Raw genomic sequence first — 19,896 nt, 5'->3', positions numbered from 1 at the left:
TTTGTTTTAAAAAAATTAGTAATAGTGCAAACATGTGGTTTATTTTTTTTAACCTTTGATCTTTTTTCTTTTACCTTTAATGGTTTGCAGCGTCTCCTAACATATCTACCAGCAGAACTGTGTTCATCCCAATCTAGCTGGTTATGGTGAAAATACTTGCGTTTTCTACAGAAAATAAAAAGTCTGGATTAGTAAAATAACAAGAGTCACATCTTTACTCTGCACCCATGAGGGGAGACATGGTAAGCAGCTCTCTCTAGGTGTATAGGCTTATATTATATATATGCATACAATTTTTAAAAACCTCAGCAACAATTATATATCAGACACCTTATATCCTCCACCCTGTGAGGTTTTAGTGTCTCAACTAAGTTGTTCCTAACTATCATACATGGAACAATGTCAGCTTAAAACTAGGGGGCCCCTGGATTCAGTCCTGTAAATTCTGTTTTCACTAGATCTAGAATGGGGCTAGAAATCTTTAAATAACTCCCTAGGTGGCTTCTGTGGTGAAGCTGTGTTTGGAAATACTACCTTGTCTAAGAATCTGGTTAAGGACAGAATAAATTTCACACTTAGAGTGATATGATTCCAAAACACAAGCTTTTCATATTCTATGTATTATTTTACATTACCTTAAGAAAACATTTATGCAAACGTAAACTTAAGTTATTAAAAAAAAAAAAAAAAAAACCCCAAAAGCCATTTGTTTACTAGATCAGTGGTCCTCAACCTTTTTGGAACTAGGAACCGGTTTCATGGAAGCAGATCCGAGGAGGAGGGATGATGGTTTGGGATGAAACTTCCACCTCAGATCATCAGGCATTAGATTCTCATAAGGAACCTGAATGCAACCTAGATCCCTCGGATGCGCAGTTCACAATAGGGTTCACATTCCTATGAGAATCTAATTCCACTGCTGATCAGACAGGAGGTGCAGCTCAGGCAGTAATAATGCTCACTCACCTGCCACTCACCTCCTGTTGTACAGCCCGGTTCCTAGGGTTTGGGGACCCCTGCACTAGATCACAAGGTAAATATTTTTTATTATATTAGCTTTTAAAAACACGGCCGAGTGTGGTGACTCACGCCTGTAATTCCAGCACTTCAGAAGGCCGACGCAGGCGGATCACCTGAAGTCAGGAGTTCGAGACCAGCATGACTAATGTGGTGAAACCCCATCTCTACTAAAAATACAAAAATTAGCCAGGCATAGTGGTGGGTGCCTGTAATCCCAGCGACTCAGGAGGCTGAGGCAGGAGAATCACTTGAACACAGGAGGCGGAGGTTGCAGTGAGCTGAGATTGCACCACTGTACTCCAGCCTGGGTGAAACAGTGAGACTCTGTCTCAAAAAAAAAAAAAAAAAAAGGAGTAAGATGCAGTTACAATTTACCTCCAGAAAAAAAAAAAAAACAGTCAAAATCTATAGTCCTTGGAATGAGCATTACAACGTTGGGTTTTCTATAGTCTGAATATACGCTACTGCACGTATCCAACAAAAGGCTTTAATCTTAAAAACATACCTTGTTTTCTGAATCATGTGTTGTGGTATGGGTCCTAATATTCGCTCCATCATTGCCAGGTGCTCTTTACTATCATGAGTCTAAAAAATACAAGAAAAAGAAATTTAGCACTCTGCATTTCCCTACAAACACATTAACTTGTTCAATCTAAAATTTCAGTTTCCTTCTTTATTTGTATTTCTTACACTGTTTAAAGAATAACTGGGCAAGATTACCAGAAAAACTGTCTCCTCATTTAATCAGCTGCTTAATGAAAATTAACAACCAGTACCCAATGAATAGTTCACTTGTTAACACTTACTACTCCCAGGCAACAGACACACAGTCCCAATAATTCTCTAAACAATTCTGAGCGAGGTATGTGGGAACATTAATTTCAAAGACGTTAAGATACTATCTCAAAGTCATATAGCTCATATATGAGGAAAGTTAAGCTATCAACCCATGTCAAAGCACATATCCTTAAATGAGACAATAACAGAGCCTTGGGTAAATTATAATACAGAAGACTGTCAGACTTACAGCTGGAATGGTATGCTTCTAGAGCAGAGGGTGGCAAACTTCTGTAAACGGCCGGATAGTAAATATTTCAGGCTTGGCTGGTCAAGAATGGTCCCTATTGCACATTCTTCTTTTTGTAAAAACGGGCACCAGGCAGGATTTCACCATGGGTCAAAGTTTGCTAACCCTTGTTCTGGAGAGCAGAGGCTTTATGCAATACTTGTAAAAGGAATCTATCAACTAGTGCACCTTGCATATTCCTTCCAAATCGTGATACATGACAGGAATAAATAATACTAGCTTCACATTTTAAAGAAATTCCTTAGTTTAAGAGTATTTTGCAGGGTGGAGTTAAAATATAAATCACCTCTCCAATAATGTGTACTTCATTTAAAACTCAAAGTGATTTATAATCACAAAATCACCTGAAGCATCCAATTTATATAAGTCAGATGGAAGCATTCACTTTGCTTAACTTTTTCTTGACCCTACAGCTCACCACTGCAAAACCAGACAACACCTCCCAGAACTGACTGATAACCGTGATTCTAAGACATCAAACTTATCTATAAACTCGGAGAACTGTTCAACAGGATCTCTATGGATGAGACAGAAACAGAAACCTGGTGAGGTGCCCCACAAACAGTGAATCCATCACTGTGCACTGCTGCCAAGTGACTCTCAGCTCATCACAGCCGCACACCCCCGCTCCGCTCTAACTTCAAACCAGCCTCAACAGTGCTGAGCTGGGATCTCCAGCCCCTCTTCCCCAAACAAAACAACACAACACCTTCATCATACCACAACCCTACTTAAAGTTCTTCAATGGTTGCATCACCTAAAGCTTTCAAGAATTTACATTTCAGGCTAGGTGCGGAGGCTCACACCTGCGATTCAAAGCACCTTGGGAGGCCGAGGAGGGCAGATCACTTGAGGTCAGGAGTTCGAGACCAGCGTGGTCTCGACAAAACCCTGTCTCTACTAAAAATACAAAAAATTATTGTGGTGTGGTGGCTCGTGCCTGTAGTCCCAGTTACTTGGGAGCCTGAGACACAAGAATCACTTGAACCTGGGAGGCAGAGGTTGCAGTGAGCCAACATTACGCCACTGCACTCCAGCCTGGGCGACAGAGTGAGACTCCATCTCGGAAAAAAAAAAAATCAGATTTCAGATGCAGGTACAACTTAAGGACAGAATGGAAAAGAAAGTAGTTTCCTACTTTTGTTTTACCAATTGAGGACTTTTATTTTAAAAGCAAACTACCAACAACTACGACTATAATTACATAAAAGAGACATTAAAAAAAAAAAAAGCAGTAGGGATAATCTAATCTCTAAATAATGGTCAGAATGGCAACCCTAGACAACCATTTTCATTTTGGACCAGTCTACTTTTGGAAACCACTGACTTCTAGGATCAAACCAATACCCTGCAAAGTCTTTGAAGTCCTTTATGAATTGATCCTTGCCTATTATTCTAATTTTCCCATGTATACAGGACACTGACAACGCTATTCTACCCTGAGTAGAATATGTTCATTCACTCCTCTGTGCATTTACAGATACTATTTCCTCTTCCTTATATGCCCACTGCACTCCAGTTTTCTAACTCCTCCTCTTCTTCCTATGTTCTCAATGATGCCTTCTCTAAAGAAAGTAATTATTAACCTTTCCTGGGTTCTCCCTACCTACACTTTGTTTTTTTTATTTTTTATTTTTTTTGAGATGGAGTCTCACCCTGTCACCCAGGCTGGAATGCAGTGGCGCGATCTCTGCTCATGCAAGCTCCGCCTCCTGGGTTCATGCCATTCTCCTGCCTCAGCCTCCCGAGTAGTTGGGACTACAGGCACCCGCCATGACGTCTGGCTAATTTTTTCTATTTTTAGTAGAGATGGGGTTTCACCATGTTGGCCAGGATGGTCTCGATCTCCTGACCTCGTGATCCACCTGCCTTGGCCTCCCAAAGTGCTGGGATTACAGGCATGAGCCACCATGCCCGGCCCTCCCTACCTACACTTTCTACATTGTTCCATCACAGCAAATGCTACACTATACTGCAATAGTTTTCCAATGTCTTTTGCATGACTCGAGGAAGATGTTGTCTCTTCACCCTTATGTACTTATACTTAGAAATGCCTAGGACATTATAGATGGTTAATACTTTAGAGTAAAATACAATCCCTTGTTGTTCCTGAATTCTTTTATAAAAAGGAATAAGTGACCCGTAATGGCCCATTGACAGTCAACATAACCAGAACTGAAAACTGACCACATTAACATTACTGCAAACTTACAAAGGAGCTCCACAACGTAAAAAAGGAAATAGTATGAACCATATGTTACAAACACTAATCACATGCAAAATTAACCATGATCACTCACTCACAGTAATATTTCATTCAACTGTGGTTTTAAAGAATGACCATTTTGCAAATGTAAGTTTTAATCTCAAGAATAATGATGTATGGCAATTTTCCAACATGGAAGTCAAAACTTTAGCATGCCTTTAACATTTACAATTTGTTATGAATTATTAAATGGAATTTACTAGCCACGTACCTGAAAGACTGTGAAACCAAGGTAATATTCAATAAGAATGCAACCTATGCTCCAAACATCACAAGGCTGAGACCAACCTAAAGCTATTTTAAAACAAATAGAAACATTTTACTATGCAACAACTTTTAATTGACAGTACATTAAATCCTTCCCTATATGGGTGCTCCCTTTACAGAACCCATTTGGGAGAATATGACACCAAATTCAGGGTTTTTATTTTTAGTTTTACAGCAAATGCTATTCAACACACTCTCATGGTCCATATGCTCACATCAAGACACAGTATTCTAACTAGGGAGGGGTGCATGTTATGTAAAATAAAAGGGGGACTACCATTTTCCAAGTATACAACCAATTCGTGCAAATATTCCATAGTCTCTGAACTGTTTATATGACGGGAGAGCACTGCTGTTGAAACCATTATTACGCTCAGTTCATGGTTAGTCCAAGAATTTTTATATTTTATTAGCACAAATGTAGGTTTATAATTATCCTCAGAATGAAATTACTAATCCCTTATCAATTATTAGCTTGATGCATGATTTACTTCTTCCATTAAGAGAAATACTACTGTTTTGCATAAATTATATAAAAAAGGTAATGGGAATTACAAGCAGTGTCACCTATAAGCAGAAATTACAGACCCACTGGAGCTCAGAGAGGGATCTATATATAAACATCAGGGCTGTCTATACATGATTTTATATACTTTCTCCTTCAGAATTCTCAATGACAGTATTATTCAGATCAGAATAAAACATCTAGCCTTCTTAAATCTATACTTCACTGGGAAGGAGAAAGAACCAACTACATTGATATTTTAATCTTTCAAAGATCAAATATTTAGTAAAAAAAAAAATGTATAAATAAAACCTACATTCAAAGACATTTCAATTACTTTCAGTATCACTGAGGTTAAAGATAAAGGAAGAAATATATTCAAGTCAATATACATTGACTGTGACTTAAGTCATTTTTGTTAACCCCCCCCACCCCAGTGTCTATCATTTGAACAAACAGATAATAATGGAGCATGGGCCAGGTGCAGTGGCTCATGCCTATAATCCCAGCACTTTGGGAGGCCAAGGAGGGTGGATCACGAGGTCGGCAGTTCGAGACCAGCCTGACCAACATGGTGAAACCCCATCTCTACTAAAAATGCAAAAAAATTAGCTGGGCATGGTGGCAGGTGCCTGTAATCCCAGTGCCTCAGGAGGCTGAGGCAGGAGAATAGTTTGAAACCAGAAGGCAGAGGTTGCAGTAAGCCGAGATTGCACCACTGCACTCCAGCCTAGGCAATAAAAGCAAAACTTCATCTCAAAAAAGTAAATAAATAAATAAAATATATAAATGAGCTGGGCGTGGTGGTGTGCACCTATAATCCCAGCTACTCAGGAGGCTTAGGCAAGAGAATCGCTTGAACCCGGGGACGGAGGTTGCAGTGAGGTGAGATTGCACTACTGCGCTACAGCCTAGGTGACAGAGTGAGACTCTGTCTCAAAAAAATAAATAATGGAGCATGATTTCTACCTATTAACACATATAAAGTCTGTAAATGATAGAGCTTGGACCTCGTAAAAGTTTTCTTTTTAGACCAGGCACCGTGGCTCACACTTGTAATCCCAGTATTTTGGGAGGCCAAAGCAGGCAAATCACGAGGTCAGGAGTTGGAGACCAACCCGGCCAACACGGTGAAACCCCATCTCTACTAAAAATACAAAAAATTAGCTGGGCGTGGTGGCGGGCGCCTGTAAGCCCAGCTACTTGGAAGGCTGAGAATCAACTGAACCCGGGAGGCAGAAGTTGCAGTGAGCCGAGATCGCACCACTGTACTCCAGCCCAGGCAATGGTGTAAGACTGCGTCTCAAAAAAAAAAAAAAAGTTTTATTTTTCAACCACTCCTATCTCCCAATTTAGTCTTTCCCCAGGTGACTGTAATCTTTTGTAGTACACCATTCTAAATCATCTCATTCTTGGATGAGTTAGCTTTTATACCCAACATGAGGCCAACTGCCCACTTCAACTCTAGCATCTGACTACATCTTCCTCTCCAACCGAATTCTGCCTTCACCCTCACTCCACAAAGGACCTTTCTATTCTCCCAATCTCCTGATTCTTTCTCCTCAAGGCCAGTGACTCCAATTTCAGATTTGTACTATCCCTTGCTTGGCCACATTTGGAACTTTATTATTAATAAGATTGACTATATTCTGGTGGGTGCAGTGGCTCACGCCTATAATCCCAGCATTTTGGGAGGCCAAGACAGGTGGATTGCTTGAGCCCAGGAGTTCGAGACCAGCCTGGGCAACATGGCGAGGCCCTGACTCTCTGTTATAAAAAATAAAATAAAATAAAATCCTTGGCCAGGCGCAGTGGCTCACGCCTGTAATCCCAGCACTTTGGGAGGCCAAGGTAAGAGGATCACTGAGGTCAGGAGTTCGAGACCAGCCTGGCTAACATGGTGAAACCCCATCTCTACTAAAAACTGTAAAAATTAGCCGAGTGTGGTGGTGGGCACCTGTAATCCCAGCTACTCAGGAGGCCGAGGTAGGAGAATCGTGCAAACCTGGGAGGCAGAGGTTGCAGTGAGCCAAGATGGTGCCACTGCCCTCCAGCCTGGGTGAGAGAGTGAAACTCCATCTCAAAAAAAAAAAAAAGAAGGGTTACTATATACTATATTTTACTCAATCTAGGATAGCATACTGTAAGATGCACCGCTGTTTTATATACCAATAACAGAAAAAAATGCCAAACATTTGGGGAAAAATCTGATTCTTAAAATTGAAAAAACGTAAGAATTTATCTCTTTCTAATCTCTGAAAATCGCTCTCTATCCACTATCTCTTCCCATATTGCTTTCTTTTATCCTTACACAGCAGCTCCTTTCAGTTTGTACTAAGCAGAAACCCTAATTATCACGGATTTAAAAGACAAGCTCTAGAGTTGTGCTTGTTCAATACGGTAACCACTAGCCACATGTGGCTGTTTACATCTGAAATGTAAATCAATATAAATTCAAAACAGTTCTCCTCAGTCACACTGGCCCCACTACAAGGTAGTCCGTCCCCCACAGTGACTAGTGGCTACCATATGGAATAGTGCAGAAATGGAACATTTCCATCATCAAGGGAAGTTCTGTGGGCAAGCGCTGCACAGCATTCTTGATTTCCTTACCCCTTTACTACTCTAGGTCAATATCATGAGTTTGCTTTCACACTCCTATTCTGAACTATCAAATCCTGTTGGACACACAAAAAAAGTAAAAATACGATTCCACAAAAATGCTTTACAATCTAACCTCAGTTGGACCTAACTTGAGGCTAAGTAATCAGCTTATTACATTCAACTCTCTCTTGATATGCCTGATCTGAATGTTTCCCAATGTCTCCAAGCTCCCAAGCCAATCTCTGACTTCCCTGCTTTATTAACACGACTTGATCTCCAACTTTTAATGTTGAGGCATAACACTCCCTTAATAAGTCCCTTCTTATTTGAAAACTCTGCACCTTAATTCATTTTCTTTCCCAGACTTTCTCACATCAAGGGTTATCACAAGAGCTCTCCTCTTAGAGAAGCCCCTCTTTCTTCTCCTGACCTTTATCCATCCTGTATCTAGACATCTGCCAACCAGTTTCCTCAGTATTTTTACCAGCCATGTGCTTTTGTGATGGCATGAAAATAGGTACTCATATAACTTCAAAATCACATTTCTTTGATGCATTTAGCTAACAGAGCCTGTTTTCTTCTGATCATTTAAGATTTACTTGTTCAAAAATAACCACCACCTGAAATATCTTTCACAGGCAGTATCACATATTTACCACTCAGGAAAAGTATAGCAATGTCCACACATTTTTTATGAAAATAGAAAACGTTTTCTGAATCCTGCTAAGAAGATCATACTTCCCCACACCACCAGTAAAGCTGTAAAGAACAAAAATCTCTTATTCAATTATACTATCAGAAAGACTGGTGTCTTGTCTACTGACCCAAAATGACCTCGGGAGCTCTGTAGTGCCGGGTAGATACCAAAGTACTGTGATGTTCATCATCATACGTTGCACTTCCAAAGTCAACAACTTTGATATCTGTGTTTTTCAGTGTGCGTTCATCACGTTTCTAGAGAGATACAGTTGAGTAAATATGAAATTCAACAGATATATTTTATAGCACTACTCAAAAGGCCAGCACATGAATTATCTTCTTGATTGTCAAAATAAGCTCATGAGAAAGGCAAAGAAGGATTACTTCTTTTCGGTTAAACATCAGGATATAATGAAGCTCAGGAGTGAAATTCCTCATCCAAAGATCATCAAGTTAAATTAATTTTAAAGACAACCACCAAAATTAAAACAAGTCTTTAACTTACCATTTTAGAATTATATTTGACTACATAGTCAGACTTCACAAATAAAATATTTTCGGGCTTCAGATCTGTATGGGTTAATTTATTATGATGTAAAACTACAAGAGAACAAAAACACATTATTAGTTTCACTTACAAACTTAATTTGTACTACCAGGAAAGGAAGACTGGCAAAGGATACAGTGGTTAAGAGATATTTCATCTTTACTTGTAAAATGTCTATTTTTTTAGTGACAACATTTGGATATATTGCTTTTATGATAAAAACAAGTTTTCTGGTGCTTAAAGATTTATCTTAATTGTTAAGGAGGTAAAAACACAAAAAATATTTAAAAATAGAGATTTATCACCGGCCATGGTGGCTCATGCCTGTAATCCCAGCACTTTAGGAGGCCGAGGGGGGCAAATCACCAGGTCAGGAGATCTAGACCATCCTGGCTAACACTGGGAAATCCTGACTCTACTAAAAATACAAAAAATTAGCCAGGCATGGTGGCGGTCGCCTGTAGTTCTAGCTACTCGGGAGGCTGAGGCAGGAAAATGGCGTGAACCCAGGAGGTGGAGCTTGCAGTGAGCCAAGATAGTGCCACTGCACTCCAGCCTGGGTGACAGAGCAAGACTCCATCTCAAAATAAATAAATAAAAATAAAGATTTATCAAGTGTACTTACAATTTATTGACTGGCAGATCTGATATGCCATCTGCCTGATGTGGTCAATTTGAAATGGCAGAAAGCTGTTTTCTTTAATGAAATCGTAAGTACTAAGCCCCAGCAGTTCAAACACAATACAAACATGACCATGATGATCAAACCATTCCAGCATCTGGACACATCGGCTAAAACAGAGCAAAATAATAATTCAGTTTACGGAAATCTGAATATTTCATGTAATAAGATGGCTCCTAGGTTAAATTTATACTTACAAGACACTATTGGGATCAGTACTATTTAAGTGCTCTAATACTTGGATTTCTGAACGAGCTGCTTCACGGTAACGGCCTACGTTTTTAACGATTTTCACTGCTACATGCATGCCATCCCTTAAAAATAAAATTAAGATAAAATGATAAATGTACAAGAGTGAGTTGAAGCCATGTTATGCTCTAAAGCATAATCTTAATTACCAATTCCTCTATGCCTTTTAACATAATCTTTCAGAACATATTATAGCAGATTCCATATAACATCTTCTCAAAATATTTTGATAAAATACTTTACATGAAGTGATAATTCCCTTAATACTTATGAGTTTTAACGTTTGCTCCCAGAATTTTAAATTTAATTACATTTTATACAACAACAGTTTTAAAATATATATACAATTGTAAACCAAAAATAGAATATGCTACTGTTGAAAGTATTCATTCATTTACCAGGCTAGGCCTACTCTGTGCCAGGCAATGCATAGATATTAGTGATTAAAAGACGTGGTATGTCCCTATGTCCCTACGTACTTCAAAGTCTAATGGAAAAGACAGACACATAAACAACTTAGACTTCTTCACAGAAGAGGCAGCACAGAACTGAGTCCTGAAAGATAGCTGGGAATTTGTCAGACTGGGAGAGAAACATCCAGGTAAAGGAGACACCAACTCTAAGTAATGAAGCCCAGAAAAACCTTAGCAGATGCACTGATGCAAGTATACAGAAACAGCTGCAGAGGAGGGCACTGGGCTTTAGACTGGGGCATCTGTAAGAATGCTTCCTAAAAAGCATAGAGCCGTGAATGTTTCAAATCTACTTCTTTTGTCTTCCTTTTAAACCTAATCTACCTACAGATGAGCCAGCATTCAAGCCTTCTTTTTCACTATGGCCCTTCCACTTTACAAAACCATACCCATCTCTTACTAGTATAACAAGATGTATGCCCTAGGCTATAAAAAACATTTGGGGCAAACAAACACGTATTCTAATGGCTGGATACGAAACCTTTTTCCGCATCCAGTGGTTTCCTATTCATTGCTTTCAACAAGGCCCCAATGAATGTGAACTGATAAGTCACTAAACAAATTTTTTGATGTTTGGCATATACCTCAAGACTTAAAAGAACTCTAATAAGATTACTGTGACAAAGCTTCTACTCCTAGCTATTTAATTATATGACCAAAAAGTTTTCTAAGTGCTTGTATCCATAAAAAGGAAAAAAGAAAACAGAAAATGCTAAACAGTCAGATATTTATCTATGGCTACATGTCCTCATTTTTTTAGAGGCCTCAACCACCCCAAGAAAGGAAACATTCCAGGCCAGGTATGGTGCAGGGGTGTGCCACATGTGACTACAGGCTCACACCTGTAATCCCAGCACTATGGGAGGCTGAGGCAGGAGGATCACTTGAGGCCAGGAGTTCCACACCAGTCTGAGCAACATAGTGAGACCCCATCGCATTAAAAAAAAATTTTTTTAAAGATACATTTCATTAAATACACCAAGACTTAGACTTTCAAGAAATTCTAAAAGGACATTAATGGGATGACTAGTGAAATCTGAATATAGTCTGCAGATTAGCTGGCAAAATTTGAAAACATATGTATGTATAATGATAAAGTAAATCTTATAAAATGTTAACATTTGGAAAATCTGGGTGAAGAACACATAGGAATTCTTTGAACTATTTTATCAACTTTTCTGTAAGTCTGAAAATATTTCAAAATACTTTAAAGTTCAATTTACCTTCACATATTTGTTGCAGAAAAGCAAAATGCGGGGATAATTTAGGATAATATTTATGGAAAGTGAAATGAAAATAAATTCATTAATAAAACATTTCTAAGTATTCAAGAAGAGTTTGTTTGTGGATGATGGTAGGTGCCACGCTGCTATGGTATTTAGATTCCCTCAAATGCATTTAAAGAGAGGTAAGCTTTATTTCTTAATATTAATATTTACAACCAGTTGGAAATTACATCCTTCCCAAATAATTTATGATAAAAAATTTTAGGTCATTTTAGAAATGTGCAGTTTCACTAAAGTTCTAAGAGCTTCACTTACAAAAAACTTTGCAAGCCACAAAATAGAGGTCCTAGAGGAAAACAGTAAAATGAGGCAGAAAGGGTCAAATCACAAACTTTATTCTCTAGGCCCTAGATGATAAAATTTCTTTATAGTTTAGGAAGCTAACTCTTAACATTTAAGATTAGATATGCTTTATTGCCTCTGCAATCTGAAATTGCCAAATCTTGTATACAGGGTCAAGGGCCTCAGTTCTAGAGTTCTGGGAAATTCCTTCACTTGAACATCCACTTTAATTTCAATGATTTCCCCCTGTTGAAATTGGTCTTTTTTTTTTTTTGAGACGGATTTTCACTCTTGTCGCCCAGGCTGGAGTGCAATGGCGTGATCTTGGCTCACCGCAACCTCTGCCTCCCTCCCCTCCCGGGTTCAAGTGATTCTCTTGCCTCAGTCTCCCAAGTAGCTGGGACTACAGGCACGTTCCACCACACCTGGCTAATTTTGTATTTTTAGTAGAGACAAAGTTTCTCCATGTTGGTCAGGCTAGTCTCGAACTCCCAACCTCAGGTTATCTTCCTGCCTTGGCCTCCCAAAGTGCTGGGATTACAGGCGTGAGCCACTGTGTCTGGCAGTCAGCATTCTTAAGATCCACATTCACGGTAAATTAATCATACACAGTTCAAGAAATTTTGGTGAGTAATTTACCCCCTAAAACACATGGCTACCATTTAAAATATATTCCATCTTGGCTAGATACGGTGGCTCAGGCTTATAATCCCAATGTTTTGGGAAACTGAGATGGGTGGATCACTTGAGGTCAGGAGTTTGAGACCACCCAGGCCAACATGGTGAAACCCCATCTTTACTGAAAATACAAAAACTAGCTAGGTGTGGTGGCAGGCTCCTGTAATCCCAGCTACCCCAGAGGCTGAAGCAGGAGAATCACTTGAAGCCAGGAGACAGAAGTTGCAGTGAGCCAAGATGGCACCACTGCACTCAAGCCTGGGCAACAAAGGCCCTATCTCAAATTAATTAATTAATTAATTAATTAAAATTTCATCTAAATTATGAATCTTTCCCCACCAAAAATATCAGAATGTTCAAAAAGGAAAAAACAAACTTACATGCCATGATCAATGCACTCTACAACTTTGCCAAAGGCTCCTTCACCCAAAGTGTCCACGATTTCATCTAAAGTGAGGAGGGAAAAAGAGGTGTAAGTACCTGAGTACAAATTGTCTAGTTATTCAAACAATGAATGCTTAAGTGTGGAATATTTTCAAATGATCTCTATCAAAGCATAACTAAGGTTTCAGCACTCAAATTATTTTAGTTTCAGCTGCTACAAAAACAGTTAGATAGAGCTATCTTTCTTGCTCTAATCTCAAATTCCACTGATTATTTTGGAACTTTAGAATAGAAATATTTAAATTCTACAGAAAAGAAGAAATACAAAAGAACAAACAAACCCACAAAAAACAAAATAAAAAAGCAATGAAGAGTTCTTTAGCCCCCCGCTGACAAACTATTCTTAAAAGATTATTCTTTCTGCAAAGTTTAAAAAGTGTTGAAAAATATTCTATACATCTTGCTCTTAGAACGTCTCCACTTTGACAGATCAGGTGACCCTCCTCATCATCCTCTATACTCCTGGATCTTTTCCTTCGGTGGCTCTTCTGGAACGGCAAGTGGGCAGCACCAAGATCGTCCAGCCAATCAATATATCAGAGTGAATTCAGGGCAGAATACGCAATTCATTCAGCGGGGAGATATTCAGGCATTCAGATAAGCACCAGGCCACGAACAGTTGGCAGGAGCAATTTCAAATTCAGTCCCCAGAAATTCACAGGGCACAGTTTATGTTACAGAAGAAAAACATGGCAAGGAACAGATTTTCAGATAAGATACTTAAAGTGGCAATAGAAAAAAACAACACAATTGTCTCTTTAAAATACTGATTTAATTGAAGTCTGAAATTTAAAGAATGTAATGTCATGATTTACTTATCTCTTGCTATAAATAGCATATGCTGTGAATTGAGATGTCTACTTTGTCAGAAAAATGTTTTAAAATGTCAAGACTATTTGAAATTATTCTAATTTAGCAATATTTAAAATATACATGATTAAAATAAAAGGGGAAATAAAGGCTAGTTAATTTCAATGTTCAATCTAATAAACACTAGTTTTACTGAAGAAAACTTGGGGAGAAACTAATTCAAAGTTCACTGTTCAAGCAAGTGAAGATGTCTGAGTACAAAAAAAAGGGGGCGGGGCAGCCTTTTTGGATGTTTCCCATTCAGCACCCATTTTCACAACTTCAAAAGAATTCACTGCAGACAATGATGCACTGTACTATGGAACTACGCTCTATGTAGGTTAGTAACATTTAGGTATCCACCAGTGCAATGTTTCACATTTGTTTTCAAGTACCAGATAAAGGGTTTCTAAGGGGAAAAAAATTGCTTAAGATGAAAGATGGGTGCATGATTTTTTTGTAAGAATATGTTACAAATACAAAAATATTTTTATTATTAAAATCAATAAACTCATGATCTGGTCTGCAGAATATGAGGAAATGTGGGCAAATGAGGGCTAATAAATATACAGATCATCTACAAGAATCTGGAGGTTTCCTTTAAGGATTTGAGTAACATAAATACAATTATAATATATCCAAATAGTATTTTATATATATATAAACAATTAGAAACTTATCAGCTCATTAAGAGTACACACAAATAAAACTCCACTCAAAATAAAAACAAAATCAATCATACCGAACGTGACTGATGACTTGAACAGTGTCTATTGCGCTTCCTTTTAGGACTGCTTCTCCTGCTGCGGACTGAAGATTTACTGCAGTGGATTCGATAACCGCTTTCAATGTCTCTGTGATAATGTCTAGGAACATATCCTTCACAGTAGTCATCCCTGTATTCGTCAACGTATCTCCGGTCCCGATAATCTCGCTCATTCAAGGACCTTGCTTCTAAATAATGACTGCAAACACATTAAAAGATTTCAAATTATTCTCTTCATTCTGTAATAATGTGGTTCAAACAAAACATTTTCTCAAAATTATTGGTTTAAACAGCTAACTCAATATAAGAAAAAAATTCAAACAAATGAATTCGCATTTATATTTATCTCACAAAGCTTAAGAAATAATTTTACTTCAACAAGCAAATGGGCCCATTATAGAGATTGCTGACAAGCATTTCACACCAAGGAATAAAGCTTGAGTCACATCATTAATCTAGGTCCAGTGTTTACTTGACTAAGTGTTCCTTTACCTTCTGCACCTGTATCTAGGCTGTCTTAATCTCTCACAGAGGTACAATCAGAGGCAGGCAAAAAGGATTCCTTTGTCTTTTAATGTAAGAGCATTTTAGATATCCCTGGCATACAGAGAATTCTTTCATGAAAGGAACATTAGAGCTATAAGGAGCCTTAAATGTATTCCAGCCCTTTCATTTTACCGACGACTAAATTAAGATCCCTAGAAGAAAAATGATTTGCCAAGGTTGTACAGCACATTAGTGACAAAAACTAAAATATTTTCTAACCGCTATTATACAAGCCAATTTTATTACACACATCATCTATCATGTCTCCTCTACTCTTTGCATTTCTAGCCTTGTTATTCCTGTTTGAGACATAGACAACGTAGCTTTTGAGGACTGCCTCATGTGCCAAAGGCATCTAAAATATATCCCCCTAAAGTAAGAAAGGGATCCTGTAGTTTAGAATTACAGTAGTTCTACCACCGTACTTCCCTTTGCATTTCTAATTTCCTGTCATTCCATTGAGAAGTATGTAAGAAACAACAGAAACCACCATCCTCTAGTGCCATAGTGCTTTAATCTACAGACCCCTTTGAAAATCTGCTGGAAGCCATGGACTCTCTTCCCCAAGAAACACATAAACAAAACTTGGCAAGGATTTTCATAAGTCATGGACCTCAGGATGTCAATGGATCCCAGTTAAGTAGCCTTGATCTGATGGAAAGAAAAGGACATAGATTCATTTGGCCCAGTTTCCCGTCCCCCTCTCTACCTGGGATGAGTGTCCTCTTCAACAGAGTGCGAAGCTTCAAGAGGGATGCACATGGAGCACTGAGGGAGAGAGGGGACACCTGCCCAGTCAGACAAATCGGCTAAAATAATCCTAACAAGCAATGGAGTGACGGATGTTGACTAGACTGCCCTCACCAACCCCTTTCCTTTCCCCAGAGTATGATGTCATTCTTTTTCCCAGAGGACTCGTTTTGGCAGAAATAGAAGCATCTTTACAACTACTACCCAATAGGGCTAGTATCAAATTCAGGCGGGGGAGATACAGAAACCTGGTTCTCTTTCCCTAGCGTCAGCTTTAAGTTGTATTTATTGGAGAAACAACTCTGGATATTTGGGTAAGACTGTGGGCAGTCTAGGTTAGAGATCTGATCAGTTGGCTTGGAACTGTCAGGGAGAGACCACCAACACAATAAGCTAGAAGTGACCATACTCTTAAGGGCATCCTTCCCATAAAAGTCCAAAATCCTTCTACTAGAAAAAACTAACACTAACAATCTTTAGCTGGAAAACTGCATGAAGTTAGAGCTGCTAAGCCATAAACAATAATACAGAGTAACAAAACATGGAGTGAACACCATGAGGACAAATTAAAAGGATGAGAGTCTCTTCAGTAGACAATGGCCAATGACCAAGGCTGAGAGATTATATAAACAAAGTCTACAGAATTACACAGGCTATGGAAAGGGTAGACAGGATGAACAGACTGATTTAATTTTTTAAAATATCCACTGAATGCCCAGTGAATATTTCACTATAGCCTTTAAAATAGCCAAGATGGATGAGGGTAAGGGCATTCGTTTTTATATATCCACAGGTCCTGTGGGAGATAAAAAAAAAAAAATTATATAAGGCAAAGTCCCTGCCAACAAATAATGAACAATTTGAGATTACTCACATAAAAATGAAACAAAATCCAACAATGTAGGAAATTCTAAAAGGTTACATACAACACATGAGTGCTTAGAGTCAGAGATGGGGAAAAAAATCTGTTTAAAATGTCTGTTTAAAATGGTCAGAGAATAATTACAAAAAAGATGGAAATAGAGTTGCATCTTAAAGGGAAGCCAGGATTTGGACAAAATAGAATACAGAAGAAATTCCGGTGGAGAAGAATGGCATGTTACCATCTTAAATTCAAATGGCACTTTTAGCCACAATGGCTTAGAGATGGATTTGTCTATGCATTACTCAGGAAAAAGACAATCCCAGCAAGAGCAATTTTCACATAGGGGAATGTAGACAAATAAGTAAGCTGAGAATAGCATCATTAAAAGCCCTGCATGCTAGGCTAAAGAGTATTTCTCAAAAGATGGTCTATTTATCAGCAACATCAAATATGGAGTTCTTATTAAAAATGGTAACCCTGGACCTCAGGTCATACTCACTGACTCTAAATCTGGTCAACATACCTCCAAGGTGATTCTTATTCACACTAAACTTAGAGAATCACTGTTTTAAGACTTGATACTTTATGTTACAGGCTTCTGCCCACAATATAAAGATAGGGTTTACAGCCACATCAGTCTTTCTAATGCAGAATGGATTAACTAAGCCTGTAGAAAGGGAGACCAATTCACAGGCTACCTCCAAAAGACAAATCATAAAGAAAAGACACTATGCAACATATATATGACCAATGGTTAAAATAATATGTCATAAAAAGCTCTTCTACATCAACAAAATATACTTTAATAAACAGGCTAAGAATAAAAAGATGTTCAAATGATCAATACCTATGTGACAGTGGACAAATTTGTTAGAAATTTAAAAATTCAGTTTAATCAAAACATTATTCTTGGCCTTTCAAAACAGCCAAGATTGGTGAGAGCATGAAAGGGGACGTTGTATAATTTGGCAAACTTTCTAGAAAAAGAAATATTAACCTGTAGCAAGAAACTTTTACGAGTTCATATCCTTCAGCTTAAAAATGCTTCTTCTTAGAGTGTATTTTCAGGAAATAATCAGCGGCAAAGATTTAGAAACAAAGATTTTTTTTTTTAAATGATAATTTTATAGCTAAATAATGGGGACTAATATCCTATAGAGATTACTATCTTTATACTTTTCTGCATTTTCAGTTTTTTGTTAGTTTATAAAACACTCAAAGTTTTGATCTTCAAAATTAGAATATTCTGGATTATGGTGAATGTTGACCACCAAACACATCTGGTACCAATGTCAAAGAAGGTATTGGCCTGGTGGTTAACTGGACTCAGTATCATGTTTATGTAACTAACTATGAGCATGAATGAACTGTTCATCACTCATATCTCTTCCTTTCTACATATATAACGTATAATTATCCTATTATCCTATGAGTAACTAGTACTAGGACGTTAAGCCTTAGGGTTTTTTGTATTTATTAATAGTGGGGTACAGATAGTTTTCTTTAGTATACTGTACATTAATTATTAATTATTTCTGGTCTTTGAAATCCTGTCATAAACCTTCCCACTTCCCCTTATATAATAATGTGTATAAAGCATGATTTGTCTGCACTGACTACAAATAAGCTCAGTTTGGCAGAACAAGTCTGTTAACGTGGAGAAGGAAAGAAATTACATACTGTTTTTTAAAGTAACCCCAGCTGGCTAATTTAGAAAGCAATCTGGTAAACAGTCCCAATGGAACATCTGCACAAAACAAGAAGAAAACAGAACCAACAAAACAAACGAAAAAGGGAAATTAATCAAACAGTGAAAGAAACTTACCTAGCCTTTCTTTAATCATTTAGAACTTTAAGATTCCTTTAATTCTATATAAATATATTACCTCCAAATTTTACACTGGTAAGAATACAATACAACAGGACACATGCTGTTGCAAGTTTTTTATTGAGGCCATTTCCCAAATTACTAGCTACTACCTATGAAAAACAATAGTTCTTAAATAAAGCCAGCTTCTAAAAATCCCAAACAAACATATCCCTTGGCCTCATCTACAAATATAACCTGTTCAATACAGTATAAGTGACTAATAATACATGTTGCTTTTCTCTGTTGGAGTAACTCTTCCCCTATAAAACCCTATCTGATTTCTGAAACACTTAATGAGCACAACTACATACATGTCTCCCTCTTATACACAAGTTAAAGGTACGCACTGGGCATTCGATCACTATTACTTAACTTTTTGTGTGTCATCTCCCTAGTCACGTTACTGGCAGCTGGGACTCACCATGTTATTTAATACATTTTACATTCACTTACTGATCAACTGTCTCCTACCACTCCCAGGGAGACAGACATACATAAGGATAAAAACTTTGTTTTATTCACAGTTGCAGCCTCAGCACCTATAGTCTAGTCTAAAATAAGTACTCAAATATTTTCTAAATGAGTATTTGTTGACTGAATTATAAAACAATTTGACAGATGAAAGCTATACAAGCAAATGACAAATCATTTAAAACTATTAGAGCTAAAATGCTACTAGTTCAAGAGTTGATTTACCAATCAGATTCTTTAAACTGGTGATGTGGTTTACAATGCCTGTTCTCTTGTGTGCTACTATGAGATCTCCTCTTCCGCTTGTGACTTCCACGGTAGCTTTCATGCCCCCAGCTTTCTCTGCTATCCCAATCAGGGCAGTGAGTTCGTTTGGAATGCCGCATCTGTTGATAGAAATGAAAAGGGAATTGTGGAGGTTATAGATGTGTGATAGGTAAAATATTATATATTAATATTATTTATCAAAACCCAACACACAGGGTCTTAGTTAGAGGCTCCAAATTCTTTTTAGGTGGTAATGTTTCCCAAGGCACTGGTATGTCAGATGACTGCTAAGAGGCATAGAGATCTAGTATTAAACTGTGGGTAATACTGATACCTAAAGACTTTTTTTTTGAATTCTGATTGCATCCAGGACAAATTCTCAGCTTGGTGCTTGTCTTCAACTAACACTTGCTAACTGACTTT

General features: G+C 37.9%; 1 protein-coding gene across 15 annotated transcripts in view; it reads right to left on the bottom strand.

Annotated features, from left to right (window-relative positions):
* Positions 1 to 19,896, bottom strand: part of CLK4 (CDC like kinase 4) — a 69,423-nt gene that overhangs the window by 1,106 nt on the left and 48,421 nt on the right. For 8 of the 15 annotated variants that reach the window (XM_017896118.1, XM_017896119.1, XM_017896122.1 and 5 more), the window contains 11 exons: positions 19,432 to 19,592; positions 14,681 to 14,903; positions 13,487 to 13,577; positions 13,026 to 13,092; positions 9,875 to 9,991; positions 9,621 to 9,787; positions 8,954 to 9,048; positions 8,574 to 8,703; positions 4,585 to 4,667; positions 1,526 to 1,605; positions 75 to 165 (listed from right to left, as the gene is read on the bottom strand). In XM_017896118.1, coding sequence (XP_017751607.1) covers positions 75 to 165; positions 1,526 to 1,605; positions 4,585 to 4,667; positions 8,574 to 8,703; positions 8,954 to 9,048; positions 9,621 to 9,787; positions 9,875 to 9,991; positions 13,026 to 13,092; positions 13,487 to 13,577; positions 14,681 to 14,903; positions 19,432 to 19,592 — 1,305 coding nt within the window. Of the gene's footprint in view, positions 1 to 74; positions 166 to 1,525; positions 1,606 to 4,584; positions 4,668 to 8,573; positions 8,704 to 8,953; positions 9,049 to 9,620; positions 9,788 to 9,874; positions 9,992 to 13,025; positions 13,093 to 13,486; positions 13,578 to 14,680; positions 14,904 to 15,959; positions 16,797 to 18,545; positions 18,613 to 19,431; positions 19,593 to 19,896 lie in introns of those variants that run through there. The other 7 variants (XM_017896126.1, XM_017896128.1, XM_017896127.1 and 4 more) reach the window with 7 other exon arrangements.

The sequence above is a fragment of the Rhinopithecus bieti genome, unplaced genomic scaffold, assembly GCF_001698545.2.
Source record: "Rhinopithecus bieti isolate Rb0 unplaced genomic scaffold, ASM169854v2 scaffold_26546, whole genome shotgun sequence".
In the NCBI taxonomy this organism is placed as follows: domain Eukaryota; kingdom Metazoa; phylum Chordata; class Mammalia; order Primates; family Cercopithecidae; genus Rhinopithecus; species Rhinopithecus bieti.
Note: the sequence above shows the minus strand (reverse complement) of the source record. Positions and strands in the feature narration are given on the sequence as shown.